The 20,076-nt window shown below is 39.5% G+C and overlaps 1 protein-coding gene and 1 long non-coding RNA gene across 2 annotated transcripts in view; one reads left to right on the plus strand and one right to left on the minus strand.

Annotated features, from left to right (window-relative positions):
* TNFRSF11B (TNF receptor superfamily member 11b) overlaps window positions 1-3,378 on the minus strand; it is a 28,492-nt gene extending 25,114 nt beyond the window's left edge. Inside the window, exon 1 of the mRNA XM_032246393.1 lies at window positions 2,974-3,378. Coding sequence (XP_032102284.1) covers window positions 2,974-3,084 — 111 coding nt within the window. The 5' untranslated portion in view covers window positions 3,085-3,378. The remainder of the gene's footprint in view (window positions 1-2,973) is intronic.
* Window positions 1-20,076, plus strand: part of LOC116528978 — a 386,229-nt gene that overhangs the window by 329,658 nt on the left and 36,495 nt on the right. The gene's annotated exons all lie outside the window — the stretch shown is intronic.

The following is a 20,076-nucleotide window of genomic DNA, read 5'->3' on the forward strand; positions in this document are numbered from 1 at the left end:
CAGGAAAACAGACAGACCAGACATTTTTCCTGAGGAAAAATAAATCTACTCTCTCCCTGCCCACTTCTCCACTCCAACTCCTAGTATCATAACACTAATTCAGAACTTAGCTTTGAGAAGCTCAATGAATGGTTCTGATACTACATGATGGGAAGCTTCAGTCATCAGTTAAAACCTAAGCCTGAGTGAAACTGAGTGAAACTGAGTTAACCGAGTGAACCCTGCTTAACTGCATTAAGGAACATTCCAGGAGAGCTCATGTCTATGACATTAGCACTAATGACAACATCCCATCCCTACCCCCTCCTCTGCTTACCTACCAGCATATCCTCTGTGCTCACAAAAAGAACCTAGCATTCTATTTGGCTACACAATTTTGCTTTCTCTCACTTCTCTGGTCCAGGATATCTGATTTTAAATCTCCAACAATGAAACATCATAACCCTCCTACAGGTTGACAGTAGATGGCCATCTCTCCATCCTCTGAGTATCATCAGCACATTGTTTACATAATTCGCTTAGCTCTAGATTGTCCTACAGTTAGTTATCTGTGAGTATCATGCTGGAAGCTAGTGTTGATATGAAACAGAAACTTTATGTGGTTATCTTGGATGTATGCATATAATTATTATCATTTTATAGAAGACAAAACTAAAACTCAAGAAAGAAGTAAGTTGGCCACAGTCATTTCTCTGGCAAGTGGTAGTACCGGTATTTGAATTTTGGTCCACATGATACCACTGCACTAGAAACTTCCTTTATAATGTGTTATAGGTCGGAAACTTTTATATTCCCAAGTCACCTAGTAGTTTCTTTTTTTGCAACTCTATATACACAATTACTTGGCCAATTCTCCTTTATCCATTAGACTGTGGGTCCATGGGGACAGGAATAGTCTCCATCTTGCTTTTCACATTGTCCTAATGACTAGTGCTAGTGGAATGCCCATTATTAAAGAACTAAGTATCTGTGGTGCTTCTAGTTCCTACAATGGCACCTTGGTTTTACAAAAGGGCATTTTGGACTCTGTGTGTAAGTATAGAGTGTCCATTTGCAATCGTTTTCAAAATAAAGTAAATCTCAGAAGCTAAAGAAAGGGGAAGCAAAATTCTTCCTATATAAAGTGTTTACTGTGTTTAAGACACATACAAAGTCTTCTCTTTTGATAAGGCTGTATCATCTAAAATTAGTATTATCTACATATATGTCTATCTTCCTGTACAGACCATATATAAAAAATATTTGACTATCATTTATGGATGCTTCTAATTAGAAACATATTTAGTGGACATCCTGAAATTTAACTCATTGCTAGTGTGTTTATTATTAATTAAATATTTGACAAAATAAAAAGGATTAGGAAGAATAAAAGTGTCCCTATATTAATAGTAGAGTTATTAATACTAGCCCCAAACTAGGATGATTAAATCAATTATGGTGTATCCATACAATGGAAGACTATACAGCAATGAAAATGGACAAATTATTATATATCCTATAGTAGAGCTGAATCTCACAACAGAACTTTGAATGAAAGGTGTCAAATGCAAAAAAAAATCCATAAATTCCATTTATAGAAAGATCAAATACAAGCAAAATTCATCTGTGGTGTTCAAATCAGAATACTGATTGTTCTGGCTGTGGACAGAGTAGTGATGGGAGCTCCTGAGGTGCTGATAATGTATTTCTAGATCTGTGTGCTAGCTCACAAGTGCTCACTTAGAAAAACTCCATTAGGCACTAATGACTTGCACAGTTCTCAATGTGTTATATTTTAATAAAGATTCACTTTTTAAAAAGCTCTCCATAGTATCTATACTGATGAAGTTATACACACACACACACACACACACATATATAAACATACTTATGTGTAGACTCCTATCCAACTTACCATTTCTTTAGTGTCTTTGCTATTTATTTACTTATTTATGTTTCTGTATCCTAGGACCTAAGTGGAAGACTACCTACCCTTCTATTCATTATTTGTGGGTTGGAGGCTGAAATTCAAACATTTACTCAAACACATCCAAAACACATATATGGCTTAAATATGGCTCTTCCTAGCCTTGCGTAAATGTCTGATTCATATCTTGTGTACTCCACACTCTAGTGACATAAAGAAAATAAGTCATTGGTCATAGAAAAACCTACATCAAATCTTATTAACCTGATTAAAACCTAAGCTTAAAAAAAAAAAAAAATAGAAGAAGCTAATCTAAGTCACAGATTCCTTTCTTTTCCAAATAACATTGTAAAAACAATTTTTAGCCCCATTTAGTGCTGAACTTCAATTATTTATATATATTTTAGAACATAATTAACATACAGCCAATATTTTCCACAGCATATTGAAGTTGAGCAGTGAAATAATCAATTTTAACAAATTTTATCCAGATATTAAGTTGCATAGTTAAGAAGTGTGAGTGTATGTGAGAGATCTTTTCTCCAAATTATTCAAAATTTCCCATACTTGTATTAGAAAATCTAATAATCATGACATATTCAATGTATCCAAATTCTAATTATAATGGTTTTAAGAAGACTAACATCTTCTTCCAACTTACCCTGAATCTAAGGGACCACTTCTTTGCCACTAATAATAGTAAAAGTCCAAGTTCATTAAGCAAAGATAGCATGAGGGTGTTAATACTCTGAGATGAAGACAGAGGTTAATGATTTAAAAAATTTTTCAAACAAAGTTCTCTCTTCCCTTCTCTTTCTCCCTCCCTCCTCTACCCCCGCTCATTCTTGTCTTCCATAAACTCAGCAGAAACTTTGCAGCATAAAAGGACATCCTAGGGGAATCATGGCACAGCTTGAAAGCGGTTTCCTGCTCCAGCCTGATCCCAAGCCTCTCCTGGGAAGAAGCGAGTGGAGCCTTCTCCCAGCAGGTCCGCTGGGAGGTCGGGAGACCAGGTGGCAGCAGCCTCCCCAGGCGCCGGGCACCCCTCGGCTGGCCCAGGGACTTACCACGAGCGCGCAGCACAGCAACTTGTTCATTGTGGTCCCTGGAAACCTCAGGCGCTTGGAGGCGGCGGCTGGGCGAGCGCTCCGGTGCGTCTCTGCAGCCCGTGCGCTCATCACGTTATATATAGTGTCCCGAGAACAGGAAGTATCGCCTGCCTTTGATCAGTCATTTTTCTATCCTGGACCAAACTTTGCACCTTTCTTTTTTAGGAAGCTTGGGCGGGAGCGGTGGGAGGTGTGCAGAAAGCTCCAGGGTTAACGCTTTCAGGGCTGGGGCGGAAAGGATCCCCCAGAGAGGTGGGGCTTGAGGGGTGGGGCGGTGGTGTCTGGATCCTGGGAGGGGGAGCGGGGGGAAGCCATCGGGCTGTGGAACAAGGCGGCTACTGTCTCCTCCGCGGGGCTCTGAGGTTTCCCGGCCCCTTCCCGCCAGGCCAGCGGCCGGCCTCCTGGCAGTGGGGATCAGTGGTGGGAGGGCTGGGCGCACGCTGGGCAGCCGCTGTGCTTGTGTCTCCTCCACCCTGAGCGTCGGATTCAGCCAAGATCCAGACGCAACTGGAGTGCGTCCCAGACACTTTGTCAGCTCGCTGGGTGAAAGCTGTGAGTTTCCGCAGTGCCCGGTTGCCTGACCCCTTCACTTCGGGTTCTGTAAACCTCAAATTACAAGGCCCCTCTGTATGCATGACATTGTCTCTGAGCCCTGTTCAGGGAGTTTGCAATCATTCATCTTCAAGTTTACATAGTAGGAATTTTTCTAACTCATGTCTGATTGGCCCTAAAGGCCATGCTGTTCCTCGTTCACGCCGTGTTATCGGGTATAGTTAGAGCCAGAAAGAGTCTGCAGAGTGAAAATTGGACTGCCTAGGGCACGGAGAAACTTGAGGGGCGCTATCTCCTTCACCAACACCATCATCATCAAGGGGCTATTGGTACTGGAGCTTCCTACGAGCTGAGCTTCTGGAGTTGCCTCTTCGAGGTCTTTCCAGTAGCCTCAAGTTATAGACAGAAGTTTAGCGCTTTGCTCTAGGATTCACTATCTCCCTTATCAATCCTACCAGCTGTTCCTCTGGAAGTTAGACTTGATGACTTATACAGTGTTGTCCCATTCATGGATTACAGTTCTCAGCTTGCCACTGAAACTGTTTACAAATGGCTGAAAAAGTCCCTGAAGAGCTGCTTCCTCATCAGGGCCAAGTGTTCAAGTTATACCTTTCCTGAGAAGGGCAAATGCTGCCTTTCACCAGACTGAAGGAGAGGGAGGTGAAGAATCAGGAGAGGGGTCCCCTGGGGAGCAAGCATGGCCCACCGGGATCAGAGCATCTACCCCTTCCAATGGACATCTTTCCACCAGGTTCAAAGTGGATCCATAGACTGTTCCACTGTGCGAATTACAGAAGATAAGGGGGTGTCATTCAGCTTTGTCCCTCAAGGGCCAGAATATAACAGCACGCTGGTTTCTTAAGTGAACTAGTGAATAAATGTAGCTCAGTGAGTGTGGACAAAGTTATATAACTCAAATTACCCCTCATATTTTGAGTCTTTCTTTTGACATCTACAACCTGAGGTACGAACACTTAGACTTGTCATGGGACTCAGGTCAATCCAAGCATTAGAAGTGAAGCACTATATAAAGAGCCATATTATTGTTTTTGTTAGAGTAACATTTGTCTAGGATATTACTTGAAGGTGTTTTTCTCAAAATGTAAAATGATGCCAATATGTGGGTGTCTGACCTGGGAGAAAACTAATCAAGAATTGAGTCCTGCAGTGTTAACCCTGGGAAAGGTTCATATCTCCTTAAGCCTCATCTATAAGGTAAAAATATACTGATATTGTAGAAGTGTAAGAGAAAGCAAATGGAGGCATTTAAAAAAGAATTACATAAATGATGGTGATCACTAGTTGTGAACATTGAATAAAATAATGCATGTAAAATAACTCAGCACAATGCCTGGCCCATAGGAATGATTTCCTATTGTTATGATGATTCTAGGGGAGTACCTCAGATACTTACCACCTTACAAACATGCTTACATAGGCCAACATCTTAGTATACAGACACCTAGATTTGAGCCCCAACTCCACTTTTTCCTAGCTCTGTGACCTCAGACTTATTGCCTATCCTATTTGTGTTTCCTTTTTTTTTTTAATTTCTATAATGAGGATAATAATCACATCTACCTCAAAGTATTGTAAAGATTATCATAAAGATTGAATTGGCAGCACTGTTTACAATAGCAAAGACCTGGAACCAACCCAAATGCCCATAGATGATAGACTGGACAGGGAAAATGTGGCACATATACACCATAGAATATTATGCAGCCATCAAAAACGATGAGTTCATGTCCTTTGTAGGGACATGGATGAACCTGGAAACCATCATTCTCAGCAAGCTGACACAAGAGCAGAAGATCAAACACCGCATGTTCTCACTCATAGGCGGGTGTTGAACAATGAACACATGGACACAGGGAGGGGAGCACTACACACTGGGGTCTGTTGGGGGGAAATAGGGGAGGGACAGTGGGGGGTGGGGAGTTGGGGAGAGATAGCATGGGGAGAAATGCCAGATAGAGGTGATGGAGAGGAAGGCAGCAAATCACACTGCCACGTGTGTACCTATGCAACAATCTTGCATGTTCTTCACATGTACCCCAAAACCTAATATGCAATATAATAAATTTAAAAAAAAGATTGAATTAGATAAAAGATGTAAAACACTCAAAATAGTGTCCAGCACATATTGAGTGCTCATTACGTGTTGTTATCATCTGAGGTTCTCATGGGGACATTTGTATAAGCACAAGACAAATCTAGATTGTAAGCTCCTGAGGGCAGGAACTACATATTTTTCTATGGTACTTGCTGAAGCTTTTAGCTCAAATTCTGGCTCTTCCTGTAATGGAGTGATGTTGGTGATTTGGGGATTCGGGGGATTGGTAATTAGCTGTAACCTGGAGACAGGTTGGGGTGCCATTTATCTAGAATCACAAAATAGACTGTGTATTGACTGTGCATCTCAGGGCCTAACTGTGGGCCTTTCATTCATCACTCACTGACAGGAAACTGACAGAGACTACGAGTTATCAGTCATTTCATTTGTTATATTCTTGGAGCAATCTGGCCAATCCTCTAGGGTATTCCTAAGTAATCTACTGTGGGCTGCCAGCTCTGAACACTCTGAGCCAGGTTCATCTTAAGATTTAATTGGAATGGACCCAGGGATTCCAGACTGAACCCAAAGAGGGATGTACGAACAGTATCTGGAAGACTACATTCATCTTCCTGTGACAGATCCCTCATTGGCTGAGGCTGTCAGTGACATTAAGCAGAATTCCCATAATTTAACCCTCTGTTTCTGGACACCAGATATATGTGATGCTAGCTTTCTAGGGGACATCTCATATTCCTCATGTCCTCTTTCTTAAACTCTTTTGAATTAGGCCCCAAGTTGAACAGATTTTGGATTGCCACCCAATGACACACTGTCTACTTCCTCCAAGCCCTCATTTTAGCCACTCCTAAAGCTTAGAGAAATGGTGCCTGAATATTAGGAGTTCCTATGGGGAATAAACTTCATCTCTTTAACACAGTAGCACAGCCCATGATTCAGAAGGTCATTTATAATCATCATCATGATGGAAATACGTGAGTCTCAGGAAAGCAATTGACTAGGGTGATTTGGGAGACAGGGCATGCAGCTCTAAGGTGACTGATCAAGTGTCCAAAACGGCTTGTGCCTAAGATTCCTCACCTGAAAACTGGAAATACTAGTTCTGATTGTGCAGACAAAAGGATAACAACTTGAAGAACAAGAATAAATTCCTTGTTATTTCATTGTTGTTAAAAAGAAGGTTTATTCTGATTTTATAAAAGGAGGAGAAAACTGAGCAGATAGCTCAATGATTTATTTCATTAATGCTTATCAATTTATTAAAAAGCACAATTTTAATTAATATTAGAGACAAAAGCTGTTTGCCTTTATAGGTCTTCCAGACTGTGTTTTAAGATGTATATGTATGTATGCCTTAAAATAATGTACAGAAAGATAAAGTTATCTAGCTGACTCATTTTCTGATGACGTAAGTCAACAGTTGTTTAAGAATTTGCCTGAAGGTGTTGGACTAGGGGTCAGTAGCTGCTATTTATGGTTCACTACTCACGTGTAATGTGATGTTGGCATTGCTAGCCACACGTTAAAATAGCCCTTTCTTTGAAAATTGGCCTTAATCAATCACACAGATATATAAATATAAACAGGACTGTGTGCTACATGTAAAGAAATAAGTGGCAATAGAAGGACCTGACCCTGAGTGACTTTCAACCAGAACTCTGGTTAACAAATGATGGCCATGTGGTGAAGAGATGGGGGAGGGAGAGCCTTTGAGCAAGGAGGCCAGGGTATCAGTGGTCTGCCAGTGGGAGGAAGCAAGGTGGGATTTAAGGAATTAGAAACATTCCAGTACAGTTGCTGCATGGAGAGCAAGGCATCGCGTGGTCCGGGTGGGGCTGAAGAGATGAGTAGACAATGGTCAGGTTGCAGGTGTGAGTGATTCCGGTGTGTCTTCAAAGAACCATACAAAACACTAAGGAGTTTTAAGCGTAGGAGTGTGTCTTAATCACTTTGCATTATTACAACAAAATATCATAAACTGGGTGGCAAATTTAAGAAAAAAAATTTTATTTCTCACAGTTCTGGAGGCTGGAAGTTGGAGATCCAGAAACCAGCATGGCTGAATTCTGATGAGGGCCTTGTTCTGATTTGCAGACTGCTACTTTGCCTTGTAACCTCACATGGCAGAAAAGTTCTCTCTGGGGACTCTTTTATAAGGGTCCTAATCCTATTTGTTAACGCTCCACCCTCATGGCCTAATCACCACCCAAAGGTGCCCTCTCCTAATACCATCATCTTGAGGGTTAGGATTTCAACATTCGAATTTTTGAGGAACACAGCGTTCAGTCCATAACTAAATAACACCATCATTTCAGCTGCTGAAGGATGTAATTCTCTGAACCTCACCCTGCAAACCTCTCAGGGCAATAAATACAAATATAGACATGTAAGAGAAAACTCTCTGAAACTGCAAATCACAGTCAAATGGATGACACCTCTGGGTAGGGAAGTTGGGAAATAAGGAACAATAACCTCAGCAGTCCATAACAGGAATCTGTCCTGATCAGCTCAAGGAAGAGACACAACCTCTTGTTTATAAACTTTTTGCCAGTCACTCCATTCACTTCAACTGGAGTTTCCAGAAACTCAGATAGTCATCTAGTGCCTACTCAGTCCCAAGAAACTGGTTTCTTAATTAACAGATGCATATTACAAATAGCCGCTAATCGGATGGCTTCTAAAGAAATAAGTATTTAAATCAACAAAGTGTTAAAGAATACTGTACACTGACTCAGGGTTCCTCCTCAAAAATTATTGATGAAATTTGGTCATCTCTAGTATTAATTCAGAAATTCTCCCCACTTCCCTGATCCCCATGCAATTTGTCTGTACCTGGCTAATGAAGATGTCTTCATTAGATAAAAACTCTTAAAACTATTCTCTTAACAGTCAATGAAGTGCTTCTATCTGGAAAAGTCCCCACCTGGAACTAAAATAAACTTTCAGAAACAGAGGTTTTGATGAGATAGTTTTCAGAGAAGCTAGCCTACAAGAGTTAATTACTTCCTGAAACACGTGTTTACCTATAAAAGCCTTAACCTAAAGGAACCTTTTTTAGGTAAATATTAAACTAAAGAGGGGAGTGAAGTCCCTTAACATTTAGTGAAGGGCTACCATTAACAAATCAGGAAAGAAAGTATGTCCCAGCACCAAAAACATAATCATTCATTTATTCAGCAAATATTACTATCTACGATGTGCCAAGCACTGAGTTAAGTACCCTGATACAGATCAAAAGTCCCCATACTTCTGAAGCTTACAGCCAAGTTGGAGAGGGAGAGTCACCAACTAAACTGAGAAACAAACTCTTCAGATGGTGATAGGTCAATTTTAGAGAGGTGATGTCTACACCACAAGTTAAGATGATGCAAGGGTAACTGACTATGAAGACCTGCTTTAGCTGAGCTCTTTAGGGAAATGTTGTAGAAGCCACTTTTGATCAGGCAATGGAGGTAGAGAAAAAAGCACATGAGGTGTCCCAAGGGAGCAAAGTCAATGGGGGCTCGACCCAAGGGAACTGGAGAGAAAGAAACCTTATGTGTCCAGAGAGGTGAGCAGGGCGAGTCTATGCAGTGTCTAGGGGGTCGGGGTAAGGGCTTGTCAGTTGAATCTATGGACAGTAGGAAACCACTGACATATCTTAAATGTGAATGAAGTGACTTGACATATATGCTAACAGGTAATGTGGCTTGAATGGAAGCAGGAGGAACATTGGGTTATTGTCTCTAGGACAATCATCATTGAATGCTTAGAATACTTTAAGAATGAATTCTCTAGCCAATCCTGTACCTCACATACCCTTCGTTTCACCCACAGAAACCCATTTTGCCACCATTATGCTAGGTAACAAAGCCACTGGTGTTGCTGAGAGATGGACAGGGCTGAATCCCTGGAATGGGAACCTTCTGATGAAATACTAGTTCCTCTCCTGGGAAGTGGGAATCCCAGTGAAGTCAATTGCCCACCTGGAGAGAGTAGCTCAACCTGAAGAATGTGTACATAAGGTCGCATTGCCTACGTTGAAGTATTTTGAAATAAATTACAGACATAATAGCAGCAATCCAGAGCAAGTGAGTAGGCAGAGGAAAGAGTTGTGTGCAGGGAATAGCCCAGACTACAGTGGGAGAGAAAGAATGGGAATTGGCCCTGGAGGAATATGAACAACGCATAAACAAAAAGCAGCCCTACTTTCATCACTGCAGTTTTTTCTCGGGTGCATAAAGCGGCCTTTAAGGGTTCATATTTCTGGAGGTGCTACATGGCATTTGGTGAGAATTAGGGGGGTGAGAGGAGCGGAACCTGAAAACAATCGAAGTCATTTTTTTGATTTGGTAGGAAAGACGTTGTCTGTGCTTTAGGTTCTTCTCTCAAAAGACACGCTGCTTCTGCTGAGTAGAGTTCCAGTCAAGCCTAAGGCACACTTGCATTAATAAACCAGACCAGTTAACAGGGTTTTGTACAATGGCACCGGAGGCTGCATCTAGACGTGGTGATTTACTTGTTCTAACTCCAGTCAGTGTATGGCAGGTATGCCTTCTTGGCAAGAAAAAGCCCCATGGCTGGGGCTTCCAAATTCATAAACACTATGGGTCTTCTGCTCAGAAAAAAAAAAAAAAAAAAAAAAAAAAAAAAGGAATGTATCTAAGTTTACACAAATTTAGCATTCAGTTTCAAAAAGTTCAAGGCCTATGGCTCCAGTGGGGAAATTGATTTGGAATACGATGAGACCTTTCACTGCTCAGTTTCAAAGAGATGTTTGTACCTTGGTTAGTAATAATACTGTTGTATCATCATTTGTCATATTTCAATATTTACCTTTCCAGTGTTCTTGACCAGGATACCAATTCTGAATTTTCAATGAGGGTTTTATAAATGAGGGTTGTTTTCTCCTCACTAGTGCATCATTGCACTCACCAAGACTATAAATGGACTTGTCCTTTGAAATTATGTACCCTCAAAGGCTCAGATCTCAAGGCAGCTGATTCTGCCTGGCAGGTGTGGGATGTGTGATTGAGTCATTCTAGAATCTCAAAGAGATATTTGTTGGAGGGAGCAGCAAACAGTGACTGATTCAGTAGCTCCTTGGCTTCCAAACAACCTGGTACTTACCACAGTTTACATTTGAAGGAAGCTCTGCCCCTTCTTTAGTGGTTGTTAGATGTAGGGAGATGAAAGGAAGACAAAAGCAGAAGTTCCAACAGGCAAGCAGAGTGGGAAGTGTGGAAGAGGGGATTTCTTTTCATGGTCTTTTTAAAGAACAACAGAAAATACTGGTGTCAGATAAGGCTTGGAGAGCACAGGATGAAGATCTGGAAGTTCAGTAGCAAATGTGGTCATCTGAGGCCTTTGCAAACTGAAAACAATAGGGCGGAGACATTAGAGCCCAGGCTCTGAGGCTAGACTCTTGCTTGTGAATCTTTGTTCCTTTGCTAGTTTTGTCTTTTCATTGCTCTGTGCCTCAGTTTCTCGAGGCAATAAAGAACTGAATAATAGTATCCACCTCCTAGGATTGTTTTGAGTATTCAATGAGACATATATACAAGGCACTTATAATAATGCTTGGCAAGCCATAAGCGCTCCACAAACATTAGCTCCTATCTGCAATCAAATTCACTGCTGAGTTACTTGAGCGTGATTGTACCTTGTGTTGTGTGGAGACAGCTATTAGGTCATTGCATGAGGAGATGTTATAATTTTAAAGAATGTTCATGCTACAGCTACTATCTACTTAAAAGTATTAACTAGTATACAAAACTGAAAATCTCCTGACAATCTGACAGTCATGTCAGCTGCGGCATGTGTCCCCAAGTGCTCACAATGTGTTCAGCCCCAATGCTGGACACTGTGAAACCTACTGAAATTGGCTATTCATGTGTCTTCTGTGACTTCTCTCCAGTCTCTTGATCAAAATTTGTTCTATACTTTTTCACATGAATTTTAAAAAGCTTCAGTAAAGAAGTGACACAGGAGGTCAGAAGGCATAATGATGTAAGTATGGTATGAAGTCCTTAGAAGTTTAGAGATAGGAAGGATACATTTGAAAGGAGATGCAGATGGTATTTGGAAAGGCTTCTTGAAAGAGAAGGTGCTTCAAACATTAGCAGTGGTTTGAGAGGCAGATATGAGAAGGAAATGGATTCCAGGCAGGAGGAACAAGGCAACTGAAGACCCAGAGGTGAATAAGAGTGGGGTGTGTTTGTGTGGTGGTGGTGGTGGAAGAACAGGTACTGTAGCATGTGTGGTTCCAGCAGAGGGCATCTGTGCAGCAATTGGTGAGAGAGGATCTAGTCCCAGTGCTAAAGCTGCAGAGAAGGAAAGGGCTAAAAAAGAAGTGTGGATGATTTTCAATTCCAGATGCTACTGTTTTATGGGCAGTAGAGGCTCAAAAGATTTTTGAGCGTGATCAGACTTAAGCTTCTTTTGTCCTTATTCTCTTTAAAGTACTTTTGCATACTTTATTTCATTTTGTCCTGATAGCAAGGTTATGAAATGTGTAAGGGAGCCATCATAAGTCTCATTTTGCCTAGCTGTGTCATGCTCATTGCTCATAAAGCAGAATGATCAACAGACTGTGCTGTTCACAGGCAGGAGAAGGATTAGAAGGAAGGGCACCAGACAACATGGATCACCTGTGGACCAGGACTTCTTCCACTCTGCACACCAACTTGTTTGGAAGCAGAATCTGCTTCTGTTCCAAACTCTGCTGAAAGTTTAAATAAAAATAATGTCCTTATTCATAAAACATATCTATATTGTCATGCTATCTTTAAATAGACACTATCAACTTATATTTAAGCCATACAACAATATATAACATTTACATGATGCTTTTAACCAACAAAAGATCATTTGATCCTTTAATTATTTGACCTTCCCAATAAATAAAATGTAGATGGACTAAAATATGATTAATATTCTTACTACAGAGATAAGTAAACTAAAGCTCAAGATGGCACAGTAAGAAAGAGATAGACTCAAAATTAAAGCAAGAACTTGAACTCTAGATTCTTTCAAAAACCCCATGCTTCATCATATTTTGTTAGCTGTTTCTGTTTAACGCAATTCAAACCATGATCCATTATTTGACAGTAAGCTTCAGCAGGCTAATTGGTATTTTTGACTAGAAGTAGAATTCTTTCTTTCCTATGTCCGATGTGTTTGAGGCCTGTGGGCGGATGCCAAGATGGAAGACTACAAGCGGCTCATCTGATTCAGGGGCTGGCCCTCTCTGCATGGTGCAGAAATTGGTCAACAACACTAAGGGACCCTGCCACGCTGACTTTGCTATGAGACATGTTGCACTTTGTTGATTTTTTGGCCTGCCTTCCTCTCCTCCCATCTCTCACTCCTTTCACTCAGGCCAGAGGAGCAGGGAGAGTCTGACACTGGAGCCCTACCTTTTCTGGCTAGTTACCCGTCTGCGTCAAAGTGGTGTTGGCTTTGGCGCCTGGGTGGCTGGACTGGAGACCATTCTTGGGCAGCTATTATTTCTTTCTAATGGTTTCTTGACCTTTAAAGCCAAGGAAGGTTATTTTTGCTTAGAAAGACCTTAAGATTTCAATGGGAATTTTGGTTTTGGATATTTTTTAATGTCCTACTCTGTTCCTAAGAAATGAAAAGAGGCTAAATCGCTTCCAAAGAAGTACTTTGCAAGTTGGCATGTCAGCTAGAGGGCCCACAGCTGAGCTCATGTTCTCCCAGGCCTACTTGTCTAAATGAGTCAGGGAAACCAATCATCCCCCTGTTGTTTTACATTTACCTAAAAGCCAACACTCCCACAGGGCAGTGGTGGATGTAATTTCTGGCACCCATACAAAAATGTGGAGAAATATTTGCAGTCTCTCTAGATTCCTGTAAGGTAAACAGCATACCATGGTCTTTTGGGACAGCACATGGAAGTCCAACTGAGAGGGGTAACTGACTGTGGTAGAGGTTTATTAGTATGATGAGGAAAGTCCAAGGTGAGTACAAACCTATGCATTCTATAGGCTATTCCTGTGTATTCCAGGGAGCAATAATGTTCTCCTCTGAAACTATTGCCAGTCAGTGCTTAAAGGAAGTTTCCTTGAGTGCATGGATGGATGTCCAGTGTATTCATCACCAGGGCTTTAATGAAAACATTCCCTTTACCTGGAAGGTCCTTTATCCAACAGATACATTCTTTTTACAACCTTATTGAAGTATAACTGGTATTCAAAGAATGATAAATATGTAAGCTGTACAAATTGATGACTTTGGACATATGTGAACACCTGTGATACCATCACCACAATCAAGGTGATAGGCATATCCAACACCTCCCGGCCATTCCTTGTGTTTCTTTGTTTTTGCTTTTGTGGCAAGAACACTTGACATGAGATCTACTCTCTTAAAAATTTTTTTAACTTATTTGAATTTATAGTACTGTTAATTATTAATACTGTGTTATACAGTAAATCTCTATAATTTATTAATCTAGCATAATTGGAACTGAAGACCAATTGAACAACACTCCCCATTTCCCACTCCTCAGCCTTCTGCAAACACTGTTGTATTCTCTGCTTTTATGATTTTGACTATTATAGATATCTCATAAGAGTGGAATCTTCAGTATTTGTTTTCCTGTGACTGGCGTACCCAAATTCATTCTCATATTCAATCATCAAATATTTTAAGAACCTTCTAGGTGCCAGGCACCGGATATGAATAAGTCTGGGTTTTCGTGTTCAAGGAATTAATAATCCAGTTGGGGAGACAGATTAGTAATAAATGGAAACTGAGTGTGTAAAAGACAAAGACTGCTATGGAAGTACGCAGAGGGGAAGGGAGCCTGGGTCTGGCAAGTCAAGGTGGAGGGTCTGATGGTTACAACAAACAACCAAACAAACAGGAAATCAGCTGAAGTTCAGTTCAGGAGGTACCAAATAAAATGATAAAGGTAATAACAACTACCATTTATAGACTATGCATTCATTTTAGTCTTTTGCATACATTACCTATTTTCCAAATTAGGAAATTGAGGCTCAACAACTTGCTCAAGTTCACTCCACAAATGATTATCAGGGCTGAGGTTACGATATATCTGCCGCTAGTGTTACTATATACCACATGAATACAAACTCGGTTCTTGATTAACATTTCTATTCTTTATGACTGGTCACTTGTTTCATATTACGCTCTCCCTCCATAATTCCAACTTAATTCATTCATCAGCTCAGGGATCTCTCTCTCGACACATCCTGTCTACTTTTGTATTTCACTTTAGCACTTGTCATCATCTAACATGCAATATCCTATTTCATCAATTCTAAGATGCCCATTTCTTCATATTTTTACATCTGTGAAATCAGGATGCATTAAAACATCAATGGTATGGAATAGATTCAGATAGCCTTTTCCTAGTCTACATACAAAAACAACAGAGCATGCTTTAATTGATAGCTCTAAAATTCCTCAAATATGTAGTATTTTATTTATGTTATATTTCTTATTTTCTTTCTCCAGTAGAGTATAAGCTCCAAGAGGTTAGGGCTTTTGTCTGCCTTTTACATCTTTGTATTCCCTATCTCTTGGAATATTGTTGAACAAATTAATGGCTGGATAGATACAGAGTGCCTACCATGTGTTGGAAGCTGTGTGAGGTGTTGGATGTAGAGTGAACAATGAAATAGATATGAGTCTTGCCCTCCTGGAGGGGATGTATGTTGAACAAACAGACAAGCAAATGAATGCATACACAAATATGTATGTAATTTTACATGGGGAGATGAAAAGTGAAAACGGTGCTATGGAGCAAATAAATAGGAACTGAGTTGTTTTTCAAATTTCAGCTAAAAAGTCAGGGAGAACCTCTTTAAGGAAATGACATCAAAGCTGACACCAGAGAGATGAAAGTAATATGTCTAGGAAGCCAGACTTTTGTTGCCTGGCACACATAGTGGCCAATCTTGACCATTCTAGTCCAAAATGTTTTCTCCTTTCTTGCCACAGTGTCTGACCATTGTATTTGCATATGTTTTTAGTTATGTTTTTGCAGATGTCCTTTCTGTCCACCTAGAATACACATGCAGCAATCTTCTCTGGTAGAATAGAGCACTGAATTAGGAGACAGGAGGCCTGGGTGGTAGTTCCAACTTAGCCCCTGCTTTACAAATTAAGGAAGGTAAATAAACTCTCCAGTCCTCAGATTCTTGCCTGTACAATTAGGTTACATTAGAGAATCTCTAGGTGTCATTGAGGTTTAACATTTAATTTTGTATTATTAGTCCACTTTAACAAACAGTTGAGGAACTACTATGTACTAAGCTGCTAAACTTTCTGTAGGGCACTGAAGAAATTGAGATGAAAGAAAAGAGAAAGATACGACCTGTTTATTTGTGGAGCTTATGATCTTGAGAAGTATCCTGATACTTTGATGACTTCAATATAATGTATCATAGAATCTCTTCTACTTTTGAATTTTCAACTATTATAATTGTCTTTCTAAGGAGTCATTCCTGTACCCTGAACCTCTAAGTAAAGGCATTTAACTCTGCTTGCCACCAACAGATCGACTAGATACTGTTGCATTAAGTTTTAGAACTAATGGATGAGAGCAGGTCTGAGAATCTAAGTTGCTTGTAGGAAAGTAAGTGTAAGCCAGGGTACCAAAGAATTGAAAGCAACGGGTCAGCTTGTTCCACCTAGGTGAAGGTAGCAGTGCTGTAGGGAGGTGAGAGAGAGAGACTTCATAGGGCATTGATGTGTCAGCTGAATTTTGAGGGAGGAGAAAGGATTAACCAGATATCTTTCCTTGGGATGCTTTCAACTGCAAAATACAGATTATCCAACTAAAAGTGGATTTGATAAGAAATGTAATGATTATTCCATACATTCCCTGCCTCTGTGTCTTATAATACAGAGGCAGGGAAATTCTAAGCTCAAATGGAATCTCAATAGCCCAAAATATCATAAAGAACTCAGGCTCTTTCTACCTTTCTGTTGTCACCTACGAATGTTGGGTTTTGTTCTTAAGTTTTCCCATAGTGGTTGCAAGATGACTGCCAAATCTCTTGGCGTAGTATTTTCTACACTTTATTTTTTAAAAGGGTCAAAGGTGGAAATTTTTCTGAAAATTCTCTTTACCAAAAAGAATAACCATGCTCTTTTTGCCCCATTTTCCCCACTTCTCACCCCAGCTCAACAAGATTCCTGGTAGGTTCTGGTGACCAGGGCTGGGCCACACACCCAGACTCTAAATGCAAGAGAGGTTGGGGAAATGTGTACCTGGCATTTCCAGTCTTCATATGAGCTAGCAGATTCTGTCTGCTAGGAGGAAGTGAGGGCGCAAAGCGGGAAAGAAATAAGTGGAGTGATTACTGGGTAGGCCTTCAACATGGTCTTACAAAACAAGAAAAGAAAAAAAGGGGAGTTGTTCATGGATCTCATGTTCAGAATCTGGCACGGTGCTTTGCTTTCTGCATTACAGGCATTAAATTGATATTTTTTGATTGTGGAATCACTATCATGGAAATAGAAAATCAATGTCAAGTCAGGCGAGGGAGTAGTGAAATTATTCTTTCCAGGCCATGACTAGATGAAAAAAAAAATTAATTACATTATTTGAATGGGTGGCTGTTGGTATTTCTAGTGAGTGGTTAAACTAAAATACTAATTCAACGTCAAGAGAGGTAGTGGTGGCATTTTTTTTTAAACCATGTCTTATTTGGCAATGGTTATATAATCTAAAAGCAAATCAGGGAAAAATCTGAGTTAAATGGAAAAAGACCAGATCTTTTTCAGATGAAAATTTACTGAAAACACCATGTGTAGTGTTTCAATGGAAACAATAGAGTTTAAGAATGTCCCAGGAATAAGGAAAACAATTTAGTAGATCCTAATAAAGTACTTATTGTTTGTTGATTACACATGGAAACTCACAAGAAGGAAGCAAAAGAGGACACCACATTAGTTCATTTAAAAAAAATCAACTATATACAAAGCAGACATTAACGTTTGTTGGAAAAATTTCCTTTGCCTTTTCCACAACTAACAAAACAGGAAGCCATGAAGTTTTTTTCCTACTGTAACAACAATGAAAAGAATATTGCATTCAGACTGAAAGAGACAAGTTATTCTTTTGGAAGGAGTGAATTATTTTAGATAAGTTGTATGGAGTAATGCAGGGAGATTTCAGTATCAAGATGACCTTGTCACAGCACACTGATCCTTTGAAATATCTTTTATCCATGTCTTTTTAAGCCCGTCAAATCCTTTTGCAGAACTGTGAGAGCTTGCCCAAAGAATAGAAAACAATAGAGATTAATAAAAGATATACATTATTTCCCGCTGTTCTTTCTTGGATGAAATTGTTCCACATTTTTTTTTAATGACTGGGACTATTTAACTCCAATCATAATGTATTTTCTGTGGTTTCTTAAATTGGAATTTTACTCTTCAGCTCTACTTCATCCTGTCTTTCTTCTCAATGAAGGCAGGAAAAGGGGCCACAAAGGACCATGGGAGGTTGGCTTATGTTTAGCCTTTCTAATTTTATAGCATCTGCTGTGATGTGTCAAGCCAGGTGCCACATTTCTACTGTAAATCATTCTTTCCATCTGCACTAGATTCACAATCTTTTTGGAGTTATTATATTCTTTTGCTGATCCACTTTCTAAACCTTAAAGGTAACGATGCAGTTTCTGCACTTCTTTCAGTATCTAATAAGACCCAGTAAAACAGCTTTACTCCAGAAATCCATATTAGACTAACACAGGGAGATTTTATGTCTATACCAGGTCTACTTGGCTTGGCACATCAAATTAAAATCTCTGCGGTAGGGGTCTGGCAAAAGTGTTTGGAAACACTGGTTTGATTTATTCTCATGTACAAATCTGGTTCAGAACCATTCTTATTTGAAATAATAAATTTACCATCAAGAGAAAAAGAAAAAAAAGGAAAAAATGGAAAGAAAACCAAAGGCAGCTCTTGCCTCTAATATGACACCTTCATAGTTGGTAATACAGAAAAATGGCACAGTATAATGCTAAAGATACAAATGCACTGGATTCAAATTTCTGCCCTGCTATGAAAGTAAACTTGTAGCTGTTCTATGCCTTAGTTTACTTACCTGTATAATAAGTGTAATAATAATGTCTGCAGTAATTTTGGAATTTAGTTATGTATTATCCATAAGATTAAATACTTATAAAGTACCTTCTGACTGGCATAAATTAATTGCTCAAACAATGTCATTTGTTATTTCAGCCTGCTCAGAGGCTCAGAATGGAAGTTAAATAATATGTTTTATTAGGAAAAGAAAACATAAGTAATTGTTAACAAAGGAATTTAGGAGCTAGAACATTTAAAAACCTGAGATCCACATGGGATTTTGTTTTAGGCCCTTGGTATTATAAATTTTAAAACCATATTTTCATTAAAGTAATTATATTAGCATTGAGAATGCCAGAGCAGTCCCCTCTAATAGCATTAGTAAAACCCTAAAGTATCATAACATGGCAGAATTTACTGGGGTGGATAATTAAGGATGGTGTTATTTCCTGCAGGCTGGGGGTATTTTGGACTGGATTATCCCATAAGAAGATTAAAAATGCATTTAGTACAAGAAGAAGACATGACAAGAAAATGACAGTGCTTTAAATGAAATTATTCAATATAGATATTTCAAAAATACATTAGTCATTAAAATAAAATTATATATTTGTTTCAGCTATTTATTTTGTGTTTATAATTTTTTTAATATAAGTAAGAGTAGGACACAAAAATTTTTTCAGTGCTTGGGGTGTATCTGATGGTTTATAGTCTGGGCCTGAGTCAGATTCACTTCTAGGGATGTGTGAATTCCATGTGAGCAACTTCTTTAGACAGTGTTTTCTTGTAGTGATGTCATTTTGTGAGTGGAGTTAGTAGAAACTCTGTAACTAAAATCTTTGCTCTTATCCTCAAATATATGGCATAGATGCTAAACCATCTGGTTATGCAATAGACAGGAGTCACCTGACACAAATTCTCTTTCAGCAACTCTGATTTGCCATAGAACATCTTTACTAACTTCGTAATAGATTGTAAGCTCCACAGCAGCAGAACCAGGCACTCTCCATAGTCCCTAGCCTTCACATCAGCAGTGGGAGCATCCCAGAATTTCAGAATCAAAGGAGTGTTGTGATAGACTCAATAATGTTCCCTCAAAGATGTCTACATTCTAATACCCAGAACCTGTGAATGGTTAACTTACATAAGTGAAAGAAGTTTCACTATTTGACTAAATTAAGGATCTTGAGTTAGGGGCATTATCTTGAATTAATTGGCAGGCCTAATCCAATTACAAGGATCTCTATAAGATGAAGGCAAAAGGATCAGTGAATAGAAGGAATTGTGACAATGGAAGTAGAGTTTGGAGTGTTTGGGTCAAGAGCCAAGAAATGCCAACAACCTCTGGAAGCGAAAAAAGAAAG

This window comes from Sapajus apella, unplaced genomic scaffold, assembly GCF_009761245.1.
Source record: "Sapajus apella isolate SASKATOON/1434 unplaced genomic scaffold, GSC_monkey_1.0 scaffold3, whole genome shotgun sequence".
Lineage (NCBI taxonomy): Eukaryota > Metazoa > Chordata > Mammalia > Primates > Cebidae > Sapajus > Sapajus apella.